A 16,205-nucleotide genomic window follows, 5' to 3' on the forward strand; every position below is an offset into this window, starting at 1 on the left:
ATGGTTTTTATGTGCACAGGAATTTAATCTTTAGAAAGTCCCGTTCATCAATTTTATCCTCTCCAGACTGTATTTCTGGCTGTGTTTGGCGGTCTCTTTTTACCATAGACTAGGCTGTCTAATCTTGATCCCAGTTTGTCTCTGATGAGCTTAATGGTTTTGGGCTTTAATCTCAGGCCTCTGATCCACCTTGAGTTGATTTTTTTATATGGTGCGAGATATAGATCCTGTCTCAGCTTTCAGCAGGTAGCCAATCATGCCAGCACCATTTGTTGAAGAGGCTGTCATTTTCCCATTGGATAGATTTTATTTCCTTGTTGAATTTGAATTTACATGGATAGCTAGATCTATTTCTGGGTTTTCTATTGGTCTACGTGCCTGTTATTGTACCAGTACCATGCTGTTTTGGTTACTACTGCTGTGTAGTAGCTTTTGAGGTCAGGGAGTGTTATGCCTCCCACTTCATTTTTGTTTTTCAGGTGTGCTTTGCTTATTCAGTGTCTTTTGCCTCTCTAAAAACACCTGACAATTTCCCTTTCAATGTCCTTGAAAAATGAATTTGGTAACTGTATGAAGATTGCATTGAACATGTAGATTGCTTTTGGTAGTATTGGAAAGAATTTTCACAGAGGCAGATAATCAGATGGCCAATAGACACATGAAGAAATGCTCAAAATCACTGGTAATAAGAGAGATGCAAATCAAAACCACCATGAGTTACAATTTCATGCCAATAGCAGTGGCAAAGTTTAACAGGACAGCCATAATAAATGTTGGAGGGGATGTGGTGAGATAGAAACTCTTATAAATTGGTGAGATTGTAAAGTGGTACAACCTTCTCGAAGGCAGTTTGGTGTTTTCTCAAAAAGCTGAGCATAGAAATTCCATATGACCCAGCTCTTCCACTACTTGGAATATACCCTGAGAAAATGAGAACTGAGGCACAAATGGAGACTTGTACACCAATGTTCATAGCAGCATTATCCACCATCACAAGAACACAGAAATAGCCCAAGTCTCCAATCACAAACGAATGGATTGAGAAATTGTGGTACATTCACACAATGGAATACTACACATCATGAAAGATCAATGAATTTGTAAATTACTACCTAATTTGGGAGGGACTAGAGAACATTATGCTGAGTGTACTAACACCGTCCCAAAAGGACAAACACTAGAAAAGACTTTTACTTATAGAATGAGTATGAGGATCCAAATGTGATTTACGGCCTCTGAAAACCCACTGGATGGTCAGCTATGAGTCAGTTTTGACACAGCATTACATAGCGACATCGTTTTGAGCTGCCTTAATAGCATTTAACCATACCAATTTCCCTTACGTGAAACTTTGCTCTTTAAAGAAGTATAAGTCACTATCTGACACTGAAGAGGTAATGACAGGAGAAAAAAATTGGAAGAAATCCAATCTCACTTCAATTTTTAAGATTTTGGGGAAATTGGACTCTTAAGATACCTGAATTTTACACTAATTTTTATACCATATAAGCTGGACTCATATGAAATATTTTCAAATATTATATTTAATGTTTCCTAGTCTTGCACTCATAATGAGTCATAACTGACTCAACATTTAACAACAATTATGTCCCCCTGTAGGCAATATTTAATTGAGAATTAAATTATGCTAATCCTTTAAAAAACCTGTTTCTACAGAAGCAGAAATATAAAACACATTTTTCCTCATCAAGAACTTTGATGTCCCATAGTTTTAATTTATTTCTGAGCAATAGAATTCAGAACTATTGTGGAGTGGGGGAAGGGATCTTAGAGAGCTGTAGTCCATGAAGTTTACAAGGTATATAAGTAACACATTAAAATAAGTGATGTATTAAAAAGATATTACTTTCAAAATTATGTCTTCAAACCACTTTTTGCATGGTATTTTGCTAAAAGGACAATCATTTGTGTCTGTCCCTGAAATTTATTGGAAATATTTTATATAAATGAGAACAATGAAAACTTGGGCTGCCTGTCTTTATAATATTTGGGCTCATCCTCTTCTGATCATATTTAACATGAGCATTTTTCAGAGAACAATCTGTCGTCTTTAAGGTGTCTCACTTAAGGTTAAGTTAATGAATTTATATCTCCTCTTGGCAAGAAGATTGTGGAAGTTCCTGCTGAACATGCAAAACAGAACAGCTTCCTCTGTGCACAAGGAAGCAGCCATCCACCACTTCAGAGGCTTATTCCTGTGTGAAATCCACCAAAGATTAGGAAACAGCTGGTTGACCTTTAGGGAACAGTGGTGGTTTGTTGCTGTACGACGTCGAGCCAGAGGCGACCCATTGCTGACCCTCCAGTAAGTTTTCAGAGGTAGTAAAATGCACAGGAAGAAATTGCCCATCCTTCTGTGGAGCCGCTGGTAGATCTGAACCACTGGCCTTTGAGACTGCAGAGCAGTTTCTTATCACTAGGCCACCTGAACTCCCTAGAGAACAAGATGGGAAGATGTGGGAAATGTGAATGGAGCCACTATTTCAAGACTCTTGAAGACAAAAGGACCTAGTGAAAGAAATGAGCATTTTTGGGAATGGAGACAATAGGACTTTCTGCAGTCTCATTCGCTCACACCACCTGTCTCCCCAACAAAAATGGAACATACTAGCAGTGAAATATTGGGAAAGGAGATACAAGCAGACATGCCAAAGCACAGGGATCATTTTAGAATGGGCTCTCAAAGTGTTCTGAAAGTATCAGACCCTGAACACAAGTGGAGAAATTAGTCTTTAACTCAAGTAGACATTCTAGTTCCTGAGAGATATTTCAGGTTTGGTTCAAGATCACAACATTAAAAAAAATTTTTTTTGAGATGATACCATAGTCTGTCAAGAGCAATATCATTATGGAAATATTTAAAATCTTTCAGGAAGGACCAAAATGTGGCACAGAGAGCTGGAGTGAGCATATGTTATTGGAAATATGGCACCAACATATTTGCCCAATACAAGATTGCCACAAATCTTCAATTTGTGTTAAAAAAAAAATCTCTGAATGAAGCAAAGTACAGTAAAAAAGAGGTGTGCCTTTGGTAGGAAAGAAAAGACTTGTGGAAATTTATAAATTTATCTCAGGGACTTGGACAGATTTCTTACGTTTGGCTTCTATTTCCCAGTGAAGGAAGTGGTGGGTCATCTGGGAGAATTTAGAAGGAGTGGCTGAGACTGGTACTAGGGGAGACTGAATCATGTTGTGTAGTTAATGATTCTGACACAAACATTTAACACCTTATCTCACCAACACTGGACTTTTGATGCCTGCAGTAACCACCTAATCCTTTCCGGTTACTTTGAAGACTGAAATGTGAAGTGAAAAGAACATTATATTTTATATTTTTGTGCTCCTTTTCAAAACAGAACTTTCTGTTTCCTCTGATTGTGAATGAGTTTTAAAAAATCTATTTATAAATTGCATAGTAATTTTGTTTCCTAGACATCATATTTAGAAAGATTTCCTACTCTCTGCAAATTTAAATATATAGGAATCTGTTTTTATAAAAACTGTTGCCATTTCTCTAGAACCAAATTATGGAAGAACTTCTGGAAATCAGAGATATGGCAAGTTGCCTGGTTTAACCTTCAAAAATACTGCAGTATGAAAAGCTGATTATTAAGGAGTGATTTTGGTACAATTATATTTTGGTGCAACCTCAGGAATGACAGGACCTTCTATTATCGCTGTCAGGTTCACAGAGTCAAAGGTAACCCACAGTGACCCTATGAACGACAGCTCTGAACCCTGCTCTGTCCTGTGCCATCTTAACTATCTACATACCCTCAAGCCCATTGTTGTAGTCACTCTATCAATTCACCTCCTCGAGGGTCTTCCTCTTTCACTAACCTTCAGCTTTTCCCAGCATGATGTGTTTTTTCAAGGACTGTGCTTTCCTGATAAGATACCCAGAGTCTTTGAGATAGAGTTTAAGGAGCATCCCAGATGGAGCTGAGTAAGACTTGTGTGAAATACTCATGAGAAACAAATCAGGTATTCATAAAATATTTCTACAGAGTCCAAAACCAGCAGCAAAAAGGTGTATGTAAATGAGCAGTCTAAAATCTGAGCCTTATCTCCCTTTTAAAGTTCTAGCATGAGGCTATACTCCATGATGAGTTTTAGAGTTGACTATTCTTACCGGAGTTCTTGTAACCTTGATGTTGACCTACTTATAACCTAAAGGAGATATGCTCCTCCCTGCCTGTGCACAATATTACAATTTGTTTCCAGAGAGTCTTTCCACCATCATCGCATAGATTCAAGGGTCTTGATGGAAAAGCACTACAAACAAATATTTACCACGGACTCCCAGAAAAGCGTGACGGAGAAAGACATTTCAATAACAACTGCCAGAAAATCCTGTCCTGTGGCCATCCTGTAACGAAATGAAGCGTGTAGACCCTTCTACCTCCACGTGATCACATCTGTGCTATCCACTTATCCTTGGCAACTCCCTTCTTTAGGAGATGTTATCTGGCTCACTTGATTGTCTTTCAGCCAATTAAAATTTTGCCATTTTTATTCTTGTTCCAACTGCACAGATTTCCCCCCCTTCCTGATTGATGGATTAGCCATCTCCACTCTGAATTTGGACTTCTTCCCAGGCCGCACTGTCTCTGTCCCTCAGTAAAGCTCTTTTGCTTTTACTTTAAGCAGGCTCCATGATGTTGCTCTACAAGCTACTAAATAAATATTAAATCAAAGGACATGAACTTGGAAAATGCTTTCTAATGCTGACTCATTAGAAATGAGTCAGGGACTTTCTATTTCTGTCCTTTTCAATTTAACTGAGGAGATATATCATTTTTGGATGGCGTTCATAATTCTGCTAAAGTAATAATCTTTATCATCTATGAGTGGACTGCTTTCAACTTTTCAGCTACTAATAGGTTTTGATTACAACTCCATTAATCTAAATCCATAGTTGAAGATATAAGTGGTAAAAGCAAGGTTATTTAGAGCCCAAAGTAGATTTTAAAATTGGTGAAAAGAAATCATTTTAAGGGAATTTCATTGATCCACAACTATTTTCCTTGATATACAATGTTTTTATTATTTTAGCTGTATAATACCTATCTCAACCAGTAACTTACCACGGCAAGTTTGGAAGCAGGAGTGGCATCCACTTCCTAAATAACATGTCTCTGGAAACTCTGTGAACTTTGATAAATGTTGATAGTTGTAGAGAGGCATCAGGCCTTTTGTTCATAGGGTCACTATGAGTCATGCTCGAATCGAGGACAAACAACAACAACAACAACAAACATCTGAGAAACTGGTAGCACAGTGGATTAAGTATTGAAATGCCAACTCAAAAGTATGAGATTAAAGGCGCTCTAAAGTACTTAGGAGCAACAGTGTCTCTCTGGAGACTAAGGTGCACCTGATACAGGCCATGGTATTTGCAATCGCTTGTTATGCATCAGAAAGTTGGACAATGACTAGGGAGGACAGAAGGAGAGTGGATGCTTTTGAGCTGTGGTGCTGGAGAAGGGTACTGAATGTACCATGGACTGCCAGGAAAACAAACAGATTCATCTTGGAGAGGATTAAACCAAGCTACTCCTTGGAGGCAAGGATTCTGGGGCTTCGTCTGACATACTTTGGACATGTTGCCAGGAGGGACGGGTCCTTGGAGAGAGACATCATGCTTGGGAGGGTGGAGGGACAGCGCAGGAGGGGAAGACCCTCTATGAGATGGATTGATTCGGTGACTGGGGTAATCGGGATGGGTGTGTCAGAGGCGGTGCAGTTGGCACAGGATAGAGCAGGGTTTAGGGCTGTTGTGCATAGGGTCGCTATGAGTCGCAAATGACATAACAACAACAACAACAATCACTTTGTGGTAAAAAGAGGATTCTTTCTTAAAGATTTCAGCTGTGAGAACACCAGGGACTAGTTCTGTTCTGACCTACAGGGTTGCTCTGAGCTAGAACACCTCATTTATTCTCTTATCTTTTTTATTTTCCATTGTAATGTCTCATTTCTACTTCTATATTCTGGTAGGCTTTTGCATCCCTGCTGTACAAGGAATAGTCATCAAAGGTGGTCAAAGTGACCTGAGAGAAATAAGGGAGGTTGGGGAGGAAAGATATTTGGACCCAGAGGCAAAAGGGCCCAGTGAATCAACTGCCTAGACTGGGAGCCACTGACTGGTTTAAGCAGAGCACTAGGACTTTCGAAATGGCTTTCTCAGAAGGCTCGTTTATCTGGTTGTTGTATTAGAAATATGCGTATGAAGCCAAGCACAAGAGCAAGGAGTGAAGCAGTCATTAAACTAACTAGTGGGATGTGATGGTGACTTTTAATCCAAGTACTAATAGTGTAGTTTTGATGAAGTGACTGGATTTTTACATGTTTTGAAAGTCATTTGAAAGGGAGCTCTGTTTGTCATATCCTGGAGAGTTGCATTGCCGACTTCAAGGGGGCCACCTCTGTGGTAGCTCAAATCCACCAGTGGTTCCATGGGAGAAAAATGGGCAATTTCCTCCTGCGTGATTTACCATCTTAGGAAAAACCACTGAAGGGTCAGCTAAAGTCAGTTCTGACTCGAGAGCAATGTGTTTTCTGCAAGTTAAGCTGAATTGATTAGTTTGGACATCGCATGTGAAAGAAAAAGAATGTCTAAGATAAGTCCAAAATCTCACCTGATCAAAGAATGAGTGGAATTTCCATTTCTTGAGATGGCATTTTACTTTCCAACTTTATGAAGTAAATGTTTAGAAAGGGAAGATGCTTAGACATATTTTTAAGTTTTCCAGAGATGCCCTCTATTATTCATGAACACTTTCACATTTCCCCAAGCTCCTTGTTGAAGAATACAATATACCTCCTTCTGTCCAGTGGATTCTGAAATCACCTTGACCTTGGAGAACACAATAGAACTGTTCTATAGTGTTTCCAAATCTGTAATTATTTATGGAAGCTTTACTATTAGTTGTTAGGTGCTGTCGAGTCAAGTATGAACAGCAGATCTGAACCCTGTGCTACCTATGCAGTTCTTACAGTTTCTGACACACTCGAGTCTATTACTGCAGTCACTGTGTCAATCCACCCCATTGAGGGTCTTCCTCTGTTTCGCCATCCCTCCATCTTTCCACGTATAATGTTCCTAAGACTGCCTTAACTTATTTCTGTGATGTGGGAATGGATTCTTATTGGATTAAGTCCAACATTTAACCCTCTGTACGACAAGGATTCTCAGCATTTTCCCCCCCTTGTTGTGTACCATCGGGTAGGATAGATAGTCAGAGTAGCACAGGAGGAGATTGCCCCTCTCCAGCAGAGCATCTGGTAGATTCGAACTGCGTGCCTTTGCAATCGCAGCACAGCTTCTTGCCACTAGGCCACCAGAGCTTCCCTGTACCACAGGACTTCTAAAGGAAAAATTGATGATGTTGTTATTGTATATTGTTGAATCAGAACCAATCCATAGCTGATGCTTCCGCAGGTTTTCAAAGTCAATATATCACATGATAGCAAATTGCCCACCTTTCTCCCTTGGATCAGGGGGTAGATTTGAACCCCATACCTTTGAGTTGCCAAAGCAACTCCTTACTATTAAGCCACCAGTGTCAGTTTATTTCTGAAAATAGTGATTAGTTTTTAATAATATTTTATTTCATGTCTTAAACAGTTTGTTGTTTTCCCATCATACATTCTGTTACTCACTAGAAGTTGGAGTTGACTTGATGGCACTTAACAACAATAACACATTTTAGCTCTTAATCTTGACCTCCCAGCCCCCAATTCATTCTTCTTGTGTCCAAATGTCTTTGATTTTTCTCCTCAGACTTGGGAATGAAAATGGAATTATTTTAGGTGGCTGATGTGTCCAGCCTCATCTCCCCCCAGAAGTAAGCAAGGCTGATTGAATTTCTGCTGACAAGGAAGGACTTTCCAATTGATTTAATTCCCTCCAGATTGGAGACCAAGATTTTAGAAGTTAGACTTGGGGCTTCCAATTACCAGAAGGAATTCTATTATACTTTGGCGACTCCATTATCACAATAAGTTGCTTTCATTTTACCCTTGCAATTCATTATCTTCTTCAGTTAAATGACTTTTATTTTATTTTATTTTTGCCAGAGGTTAATGCCAAATTGTTTAACTTACATAAAAGGGTAGAAACTTTCAAAAACAGATTTTCATGGTATACACAACTCTATCTGTCTGTCTGTCTATCTATCTATCTATCTATCTATCTATCTATCTATCTATCTATCCTTATTCTCCCTCTCACCTTACTTACAGCATTCTAGCCCGAGAACAGTTATGAACATGGACCGTGTCTTAGTCTGTTAACAGGTCAGCAGTCACTTCTAGTGTGATGAGCTATGCCATCTTCTGCTGCATTTCTCTTGTCAGTCTGCTTTCACCTATATAATGCTTTTCAGAAAATAACTTCAGTGTGTCTGTGTCAGTGTTCTCTAGAGAAACAGATCCAGGGATATAGATGGAAGGTAAAAATAATACAACACCTACAGAATATATGGGGTTATTATTAGCATTAACTGTTTTTGTAAGGGTCTGTCAAGTTGGTCCCAACCCCTAGTGACCGTATTTACAACAGAACAAAACTTAACCTGATCCTATGCCATCCTCACAATGTCTGATTTCCTTTGACTAATGTAGAACATGCAGGTTAAAGACTAAGGTCTGTCTGATTCAAGTTATGGTATTTTCAGCACGTTTGCATGCATGTGAAAATTAGACAATGAAAAAGGAAGACCTCTGGATGATGCTGTTGGGAAGAATATTGAAAATACCACAAACCTCCAAAAGAACAAACAGACCTTTCTTGGAAAGCTGTAAGCAAAGGGGTTCCTTAAAAGCAAAGATGTTGAGACTTAGTCCCACACACCTGGGGCATGTTGTTAGGAGATATTAGTCCTTGGAAAAACATACACTTGGAAATGTAGAAGGTCAGCAAAAGAGAGGAGGCCTGCCAATGAAATGACACCATGAGCGCAACAATGGACTTGAACATGACTGTAATCATGAGGATGGTACTGTACAGGGCAAGCTTTTCTCTTGTTCATGGAGCTGTTATGAGTGGCAGTCAACTTGACAGTACTTAACAACAACAACAAAGCAGTACATATCAAGTTCAATTCCAGGAAAGTAGGACATGCTTAACATTATTAACAATAACAGCATTTTTAGTGGCTGTATTATTTAATTTTTAAAAGAAATTGAATAATAATAGCCATTTTTACTTATCACAGAATTACATACAATTTATATATGTTGTTAAGTGCCATCGAGTCATATACGACTCATAGCGATCCTCTGAACAAAAGACCTGAACACTTGCATAACTTTCGTAGTTTGTCCAAGTTCATAGAATTTCCAGAGGCAGACTATTTCGGAAGTGGATGCCACTTCTGCTTCCAAGCCTGTTTTAATTGGGGAGCTCCATCGAACACTGTCCACCATGGGGAACTATTAGCACATTTGACACACCCGTGTCACAGTGTTCAGCATCACAGCAACCTCTGTACACCAAATGGACAGACCAGTGCCTTTTTAAATAGGAAGCCAAATCAAATCAGCTCACCCCAATGGCATGTAAATATTCCATGCCCAAGCCTCATCAGAACCAGAAAACAAACCTCTGTAAAATCTGGCTGCCGCAGACAACTTCCCAACCTGGATGAATACTGGAAATTTTTACCTAATATTTTAGGGAAGATATATGTGTGCTTATATAGAAATAGATATTTTGTGTATTTACATGTAAATATATATTTTTGGTTAGTTTGGTATTTTTTAGTGAGAACCTCTGACTATAAAAATGTTACTATGTGCCATTGAGTTGGAACTGGCTCTTGGTTGACTTTCCAGTGGGTTTTAAGAGACAGTTAATTGCATGATAGGTAATTGCTTAACTTTCTTCCAAGGAGCAGCTGGTGGGTTTAAATCATGTGTCTCTGGGCTGGTATCTCAGTTCCTTGCTACTAGGACACCAGAGATCCCTGATTATAAAAGCAGCTATGGGAAAAACTCAATGAGTAGGTTTTTCATTTCCTTTCTCACTTTCCTACTTATTTATGTGTTTCCGTTTCCAAATTTGTTTCTATTTCAATGAAAATATTATTTTGTTTGCAGATAATATAAATCAGTAAGGTACTGAAGTGTTAATGTTCAGCATTGAACAATCAGTACCAACTGGATTACTGTGAAAAGTGAACTGGTAAATTTTGGAAATAACTGAGTTTTGCTCATTTTTTTTCAATCACAAAACTAAGATTTGGAAGTTTGTTTTCTAACCCCTCATGATTCTTCCATTACAAATATAAAAAGAAATGGTCCCATAAAAAGATGAAGAAAAATTTGCCAGAATTCATACTGGAAATAGATTGCCTAAAATACAAATAGAAAAATTTCTAACAAAGGAGGACTTGGGAACTCAGGTAGCATAGTCCACAGGGAGGTAGGCTGCCAACCCGAAGGCCATGCTGTTTCCAAACTCTCTCAACTTGTAGGAGGGTCAGTGATGAGTTGGTCACGTCTCCAGGGCAATAAAGAAGAGGATGTGTATTACCCTGGACCAGTCCTCATGGCAGCGTGAGGTAATAGATTGTATTTCTACTTTAGATTAACAGTTTTCATCGTCACCATGAAAATGAAATGGAGGGAATATCAAGAGACATAAAAGAAAGATCAAAATCTCAAAGCAACATGAATAGAGAAATTTATGAGCTGAGATCAGAGGTAAAACACTGCATAATGAACACACCAAAGCCGTGACAAATATCAGCAAGTCCATTACAATTCATGGTGGCCCTCTGTTGCTCTCCTAGGCTGTGAATCTCGGTGAGGTGAGGCTGCCTTATTTTTCTCGAAAAGGGTGGGAAGAGGACCCAATCTGCCAACTTTTTGGTTTACAGCCCAACACTAAATGCACTATACCATTAGGACTCTCTAAAACATACAAGGACATTATTAAATAAAAATTGAGCCTCCTTTGATTACCTTTTTGAAAATGTGGCTGAAAATCAAACCAAATCACTATAAATATATAAAATAAAAATCACTAGAAGCCTAGTAGATAGGAGTTGTACTGACAACCCAATGATACACAATTTGAATCCACCATCTGCTCTATGGGAGAAAGATGAACATTCTCCTCCTGTGATCTACAGTCTCTGAAATCATGCTGGGGGGTCAGCTCGGAGCCAGATCTAACTGGATGACAACGGGTTGGGCTGAGCCATGTGTGTTTTAAACTGCTTTAGAGTGACATTGCCTCATAACTACCTCTAAAATATATGCTATTACAAAACACAATATTTTGTTGAAAAACCTTTGCTTGGCCAGTGAGCAATACAAGTCTTCCTGTGAGTAAAGACTCATTAGAAGTTCAAAGAGCTACCTGATCTGATGTGCCAAGTTGGTGTCAGAGTGAGTGATGATGAGTAATGTGTCTTTTCTGGTGGATTTATGAGTGTGATTGAAAATTGGCATCAGTTAAGAGACAGGCTACTGTTGTTACAGTTATTAACTATCATTTGTTTTATAATTATACCATGCCTCAGGTACACATGCTAAGTAAAACAGAAGAAACATCTGTTTGCTCTTTTACTGCCGTCACTACTACCAAGTGAATTTTAATGATTGTAAACCCTACATTTCCCCTGATGGTAAGAAGTTCTGGTGGCCTAGTCCTCAGAAGCTTTGGCTGGTCGTCTAAGTAAATGCTGTACTTCTCTGCATGTTCAAGTCTACCAGCAGCTCTTCTGGAGAAAGAGGGGGAATCTCTCAAATGATTTAGTCTCTGAAAACTCTTTGCAGAGTCAAATATTAGTTGATACTGACTCAACATCAATTTCTTAGAGATAAGAAGCATGCTTAATCATTTGTACTTCAAAAAAATGTGGGTTTTTTTGAAGTATTTTTTGATACTTCAAAAAATGTTATCACATTAAAATTGGGATTATTTCTTTTGTAATGGATAATTCTGGGAAAAATATCTTGGACACAAAATGTAGGGACACTCAGGACATGGAATAAAGGCAGTTAAAAATAGGGAGGATATTTGTAATCAGTGTTTCCATTATATTTGTCTACTTTTTAAAAAGAAAACTCTTCAAAGATGCAGTTTCTTTTCATGTGATTTATTGCCTTGGAAACCCAGAGAGAGGGTCAGCTTTGAGTCGGTTCTGACTAGACAGCAATGCATGTTTTGAGAAAGCCTGTCACTTGTGATGTATTCACTCAAGCGCTGCCAATGAATTGGAATTGGAATCACATGTGAGGAGATTGCTCCTCTTTGAAGAGTTTTAGAAGGTGGGTTCAAACCACCTGTATTTGGGTTGATAGTACAATGCTTTACCTGCCAGACCGTCAGTGTTTCTATCAGAAAGAGTAATTGTATTAAACATCCTCATTATTAAAGATGTTTAATAATGTTTCTTCAGCTTCACACAGATCCTTGCAAAATGATTCTATGCTCTTATAACTGTGTCATATTAGGAGTTAATATTTTTCTTGACATTCAGGTTTTAAGACTCTAATGTACCCTACCCACAGTTACTCTTATAAGTTGATGATATTCTCATATTTACGAACCCTGTTTGTTTTGGTTTTTAGCATCTGGTTTCCTTAAACTTTTCTACATATGCTCTCCCATTTCCTCTGCTGTGTGAAGTACCCTGGCCTCAACTCAGCTGTCTCTTGTATGAGTCATGTCCATTAACTCAATTCTAGTGTGCTGTGTTATTCTTAACTCTTGGATTTGATGTGATTACTCTCGAGCCTGTGAAAGAAAGTCAGTCTTTGCTTCTCCAGTCCTTCCTCCGTGGAGGTGGGAGGTGGAGCGAGGAGCTGGTGAGTTGGGGTAAAAACAAATGTACCATGGAACTCAGAGGATATTCCCCTGGCCGATGAGATTCACTTAAAATGTTCCTTCCAAATGATTTTGAATTCTATTCATAAAAATTTATTGGAGACTAGATTCAAATACTACTCAAGTCTGTACTTTGACCTTTCTCAAATCTTCTGGGAGATTCTTTTCTCTTCCCTAAATGTCTGAGAATCCTTCAGTAAAAAAGGTCAGATGAGTTGAAGATTCTTATGTAATCGATCCATAGTCATTGACATTTGTCTTTGAATTTGGACAAATGTTCCTGTTGGACTTTGGCTCACTGACATATTTGAGTAATTGATCCTTTTGACTGACTCAGCCTTGAAAAAAATCTCTTTCCTCTTCCAGCAGAGAAAACTTAAACAGCAAATGTAAAGCTGCAGTAAAGTACATTTTCCACATGCTATCAAAATTTAAAAATAATTGTCCAATATCTTAAACATTCCATATTGCCAAGTGAACAGATTTGTTGAAACCCTTTAACACCTTCCTGTTTGCTTAGTATGCAGTGAACAAGCATGTGTATGTCTGAGGACTGCCTCGTACTTTACATTACCCAGGACGAGAAGCACGCGTTGCTGCCAAGAGCTGCTTTATCCCTTTGGAGATCTCATTGAACATTCCTAAAGAACACCCACTGCCATTTGTTCTATTTAAACTCACAGCAACCTTATAGGACAGACTAGAACCTTTACAGAAAGAAACCTGCGGGTGAGAGGTGTTATGCTTTGGACTGCTAGGTCAAAGGTCAGCAATGCAAATTCAGCAGCTGAGCCCAGGAGAAGGACAGGCAAGTTCCTCTTATAAAGACTTAAAACCTTGGAAAACCAAAGGGTTATCATGAGTCAAAACTAACATGGTAATAGAAGGGGAGTAGCTAAATCTTTATGGAATCAGATTTTAGCACAGTTATACTGTGGACTAGCTGTGGGATTCAAACCACTGACCTTTGGTTTAAGACTAGCCCTTGACTACTGAGCCGTCAAGACCTTTCTGACCTAGGTATTGGTGTGCTCGATTTCTTGGCGGCATCATTGCTAACCTGTCCTTTCAGTGGGCAGAGCTAGAGACCCATAGATTATATTGGTAATATAAATTTAGAATGCAATACTTACTTTTGAACTTTTTCATTAAAGTATAATATATATATGCAATTTAATTAAGAAATATTTAATAGAATTCATAAAGCAGCCACTCCTCTTAAGCCATGTGACATTTCCATCCATTTGCTCATGCCCTTTCTGGTCAGCCTTCTTTTTTTTTTTTAACTTAGGTTGTTTATTTTTCATTTCAATGAACATCTACAGAGATTTTGGGATTCCATTCATTCATTGTTGCACCCTTCTCCCCACACAAACCCCTCCCCCCTCCTCCCCCCATTTGCTCCTCTCCTTGAAAAGCAAAAGAAAAACTCCCTCATTGGTACACAATCCCCCCCCCGCACCTCCCCAAACCGCACCCCCTAGCCCCAAATATAATCTACTCTACAACCCTCATTGCATACTCCTACGATAAAGAGAGGTCCCATCGATTAATCTTCTCCCAATTCCATTAATATATATAATTGGAAATATGCCACAAATACTTTACTATCAACTTTATGCAAGTTTAAAATAGTATGTTGGTTTGGTTTTGTTTAATTACTTTAACTGTCATTCAATGGTCAATGTAATACATCAACAAATGCCAGAAATTCAAACTAGTTTCAGGAGAGGATATTGGATAAGAGCTATCATTGCTGATGTCAGATAGCTGTTGGATGCAAGGAAGGGATCCCACAGAGATGTTTACTTGTGTTTGAGTCATTATACAAAGCCATTCCACTGGGTGGATTATAACGGATTAAGGGTAACATTGTGAATACTGTGAAATCTGAAATACCTAATTGAGCTCTCGTGGTCTCTGTACATGGAACCTGTTATTAGGTTGTTATTATTATTATTATTTATTATTATTATTACACCTGTATTAGGTGTAAAATCAACTGATTTGACTTTATTAATTTCTTTTAAATGCCTACATTTTTATACAGTCACAACATGATATCATTATATTTGTCATTGGATAAAAACATATTTACTTTTCCCAGACTAATTTTTCATCACTAACCTGCTGATTTTTTGCTGTAATTTTACTTTATTATTTCTGGTAAGTAACACAATGATAGACACAGATATTAAACATTCATCTTACTAATTAAAGACATGTCATGATCTAAATAGCATTTTTAAATACTATTTCAACCTCTTATTCCCAAACATGCATCCTAATTGTCAAAGCACATCACCTAAAATTTGATCCATTAAAGATTATTACATTTAATTGATAAATGAAGTCTAATGCCAAGAAGACAGTTTTGATTTCCTGCTTGTTTAGGGGTTTTGTGTCTTGTTTCTAAGAAGCAGTGAGTGCTATGTTTTAGGTTAGAGAACTGAATGTCTCCTACCATAATGACACGATGATCTGCATATGGAAAAGGAAGCAGTATGCTAGATTTTTATAGCAGCTTTCATTTCCAATGCTACTAATGAACCCTTAATATTTTACTTAATGCTTAAAACATGACTTTCACCTCAGGATTTTAAATGACATGAAGAAATATGTCACAATAATATGAAAGCATCTGGTTGGGTCACTATGACTTGGAATCAACTTCTAGAACCACAGCAACAGAGTGTGCCATTTCAAATGAGCAATTTAAAAAGATAAGCAATTGACAATTTTTACCCTTAACAAATACTTTTGAGATACCTTCTGTTTTGACCTTTTACATGGATTAGAAAGCATTCTGAGTACCTGATTTTATGAATTCCCTACAGAACGTCTAAGAATTGCTGCTGTTAGCACCCTTTTCTCATAACTGAGAACACTAAGTAACAATTGTTTGCTTGTCTACAGTCAGTTGGCAAGTCGAATAAACAATACTAGAAAATAATAGTAGCTTCACTCTACAGACTTATGGCGTCTGTTAGACGTTTGTGTCCATAGGTGCCAATTATATGGGAGATGCCTCTACATCGTCTTTGCCCCGAAGTGGTGTCACCTCCATGTTTCTGCTCTTAAAAGTACATTTCTTGTTTATAGAACTTTGAAATAATTTTTATTTACTTCACTTCCCACCAGCTACATCAGATTAGAGAGCACACAGTTCACATGCAGTAAGTGATCTAAACTTACCTAGAAAATAAACGCTCAGGCCAGGATTAGCATTCAGAACAAAGACAGATCATCTAACAGTCATTTCTACTTTCAGCATCCAGAGAAGAATTGAAAGAAAACACTTTCTAGACTTCAGATACCTATCCATTACCCTACATCC

General features: G+C 38.1%; 1 protein-coding gene across 1 annotated transcript in view; it reads left to right on the plus strand.

Moving 5' to 3' along the window:
• Positions 1 to 16,205, plus strand: part of CCDC102B (coiled-coil domain containing 102B) — a 70,042-nt gene that overhangs the window by 29,327 nt on the left and 24,510 nt on the right. The window contains exon 4 of the mRNA XM_006892763.1: positions 10,618 to 10,734. Coding sequence (XP_006892825.1) covers positions 10,618 to 10,734 — 117 coding nt within the window. The remainder of the gene's footprint in view (positions 1 to 10,617; positions 10,735 to 16,205) is intronic.

Source organism: Elephantulus edwardii, unplaced genomic scaffold (genome assembly GCF_000299155.1).
Source record: "Elephantulus edwardii isolate Elephantulus edwardi_28Jun2011 unplaced genomic scaffold, EleEdw1.0 scaffold00118, whole genome shotgun sequence".
Classification (NCBI taxonomy): domain Eukaryota; kingdom Metazoa; phylum Chordata; class Mammalia; order Macroscelidea; family Macroscelididae; genus Elephantulus; species Elephantulus edwardii.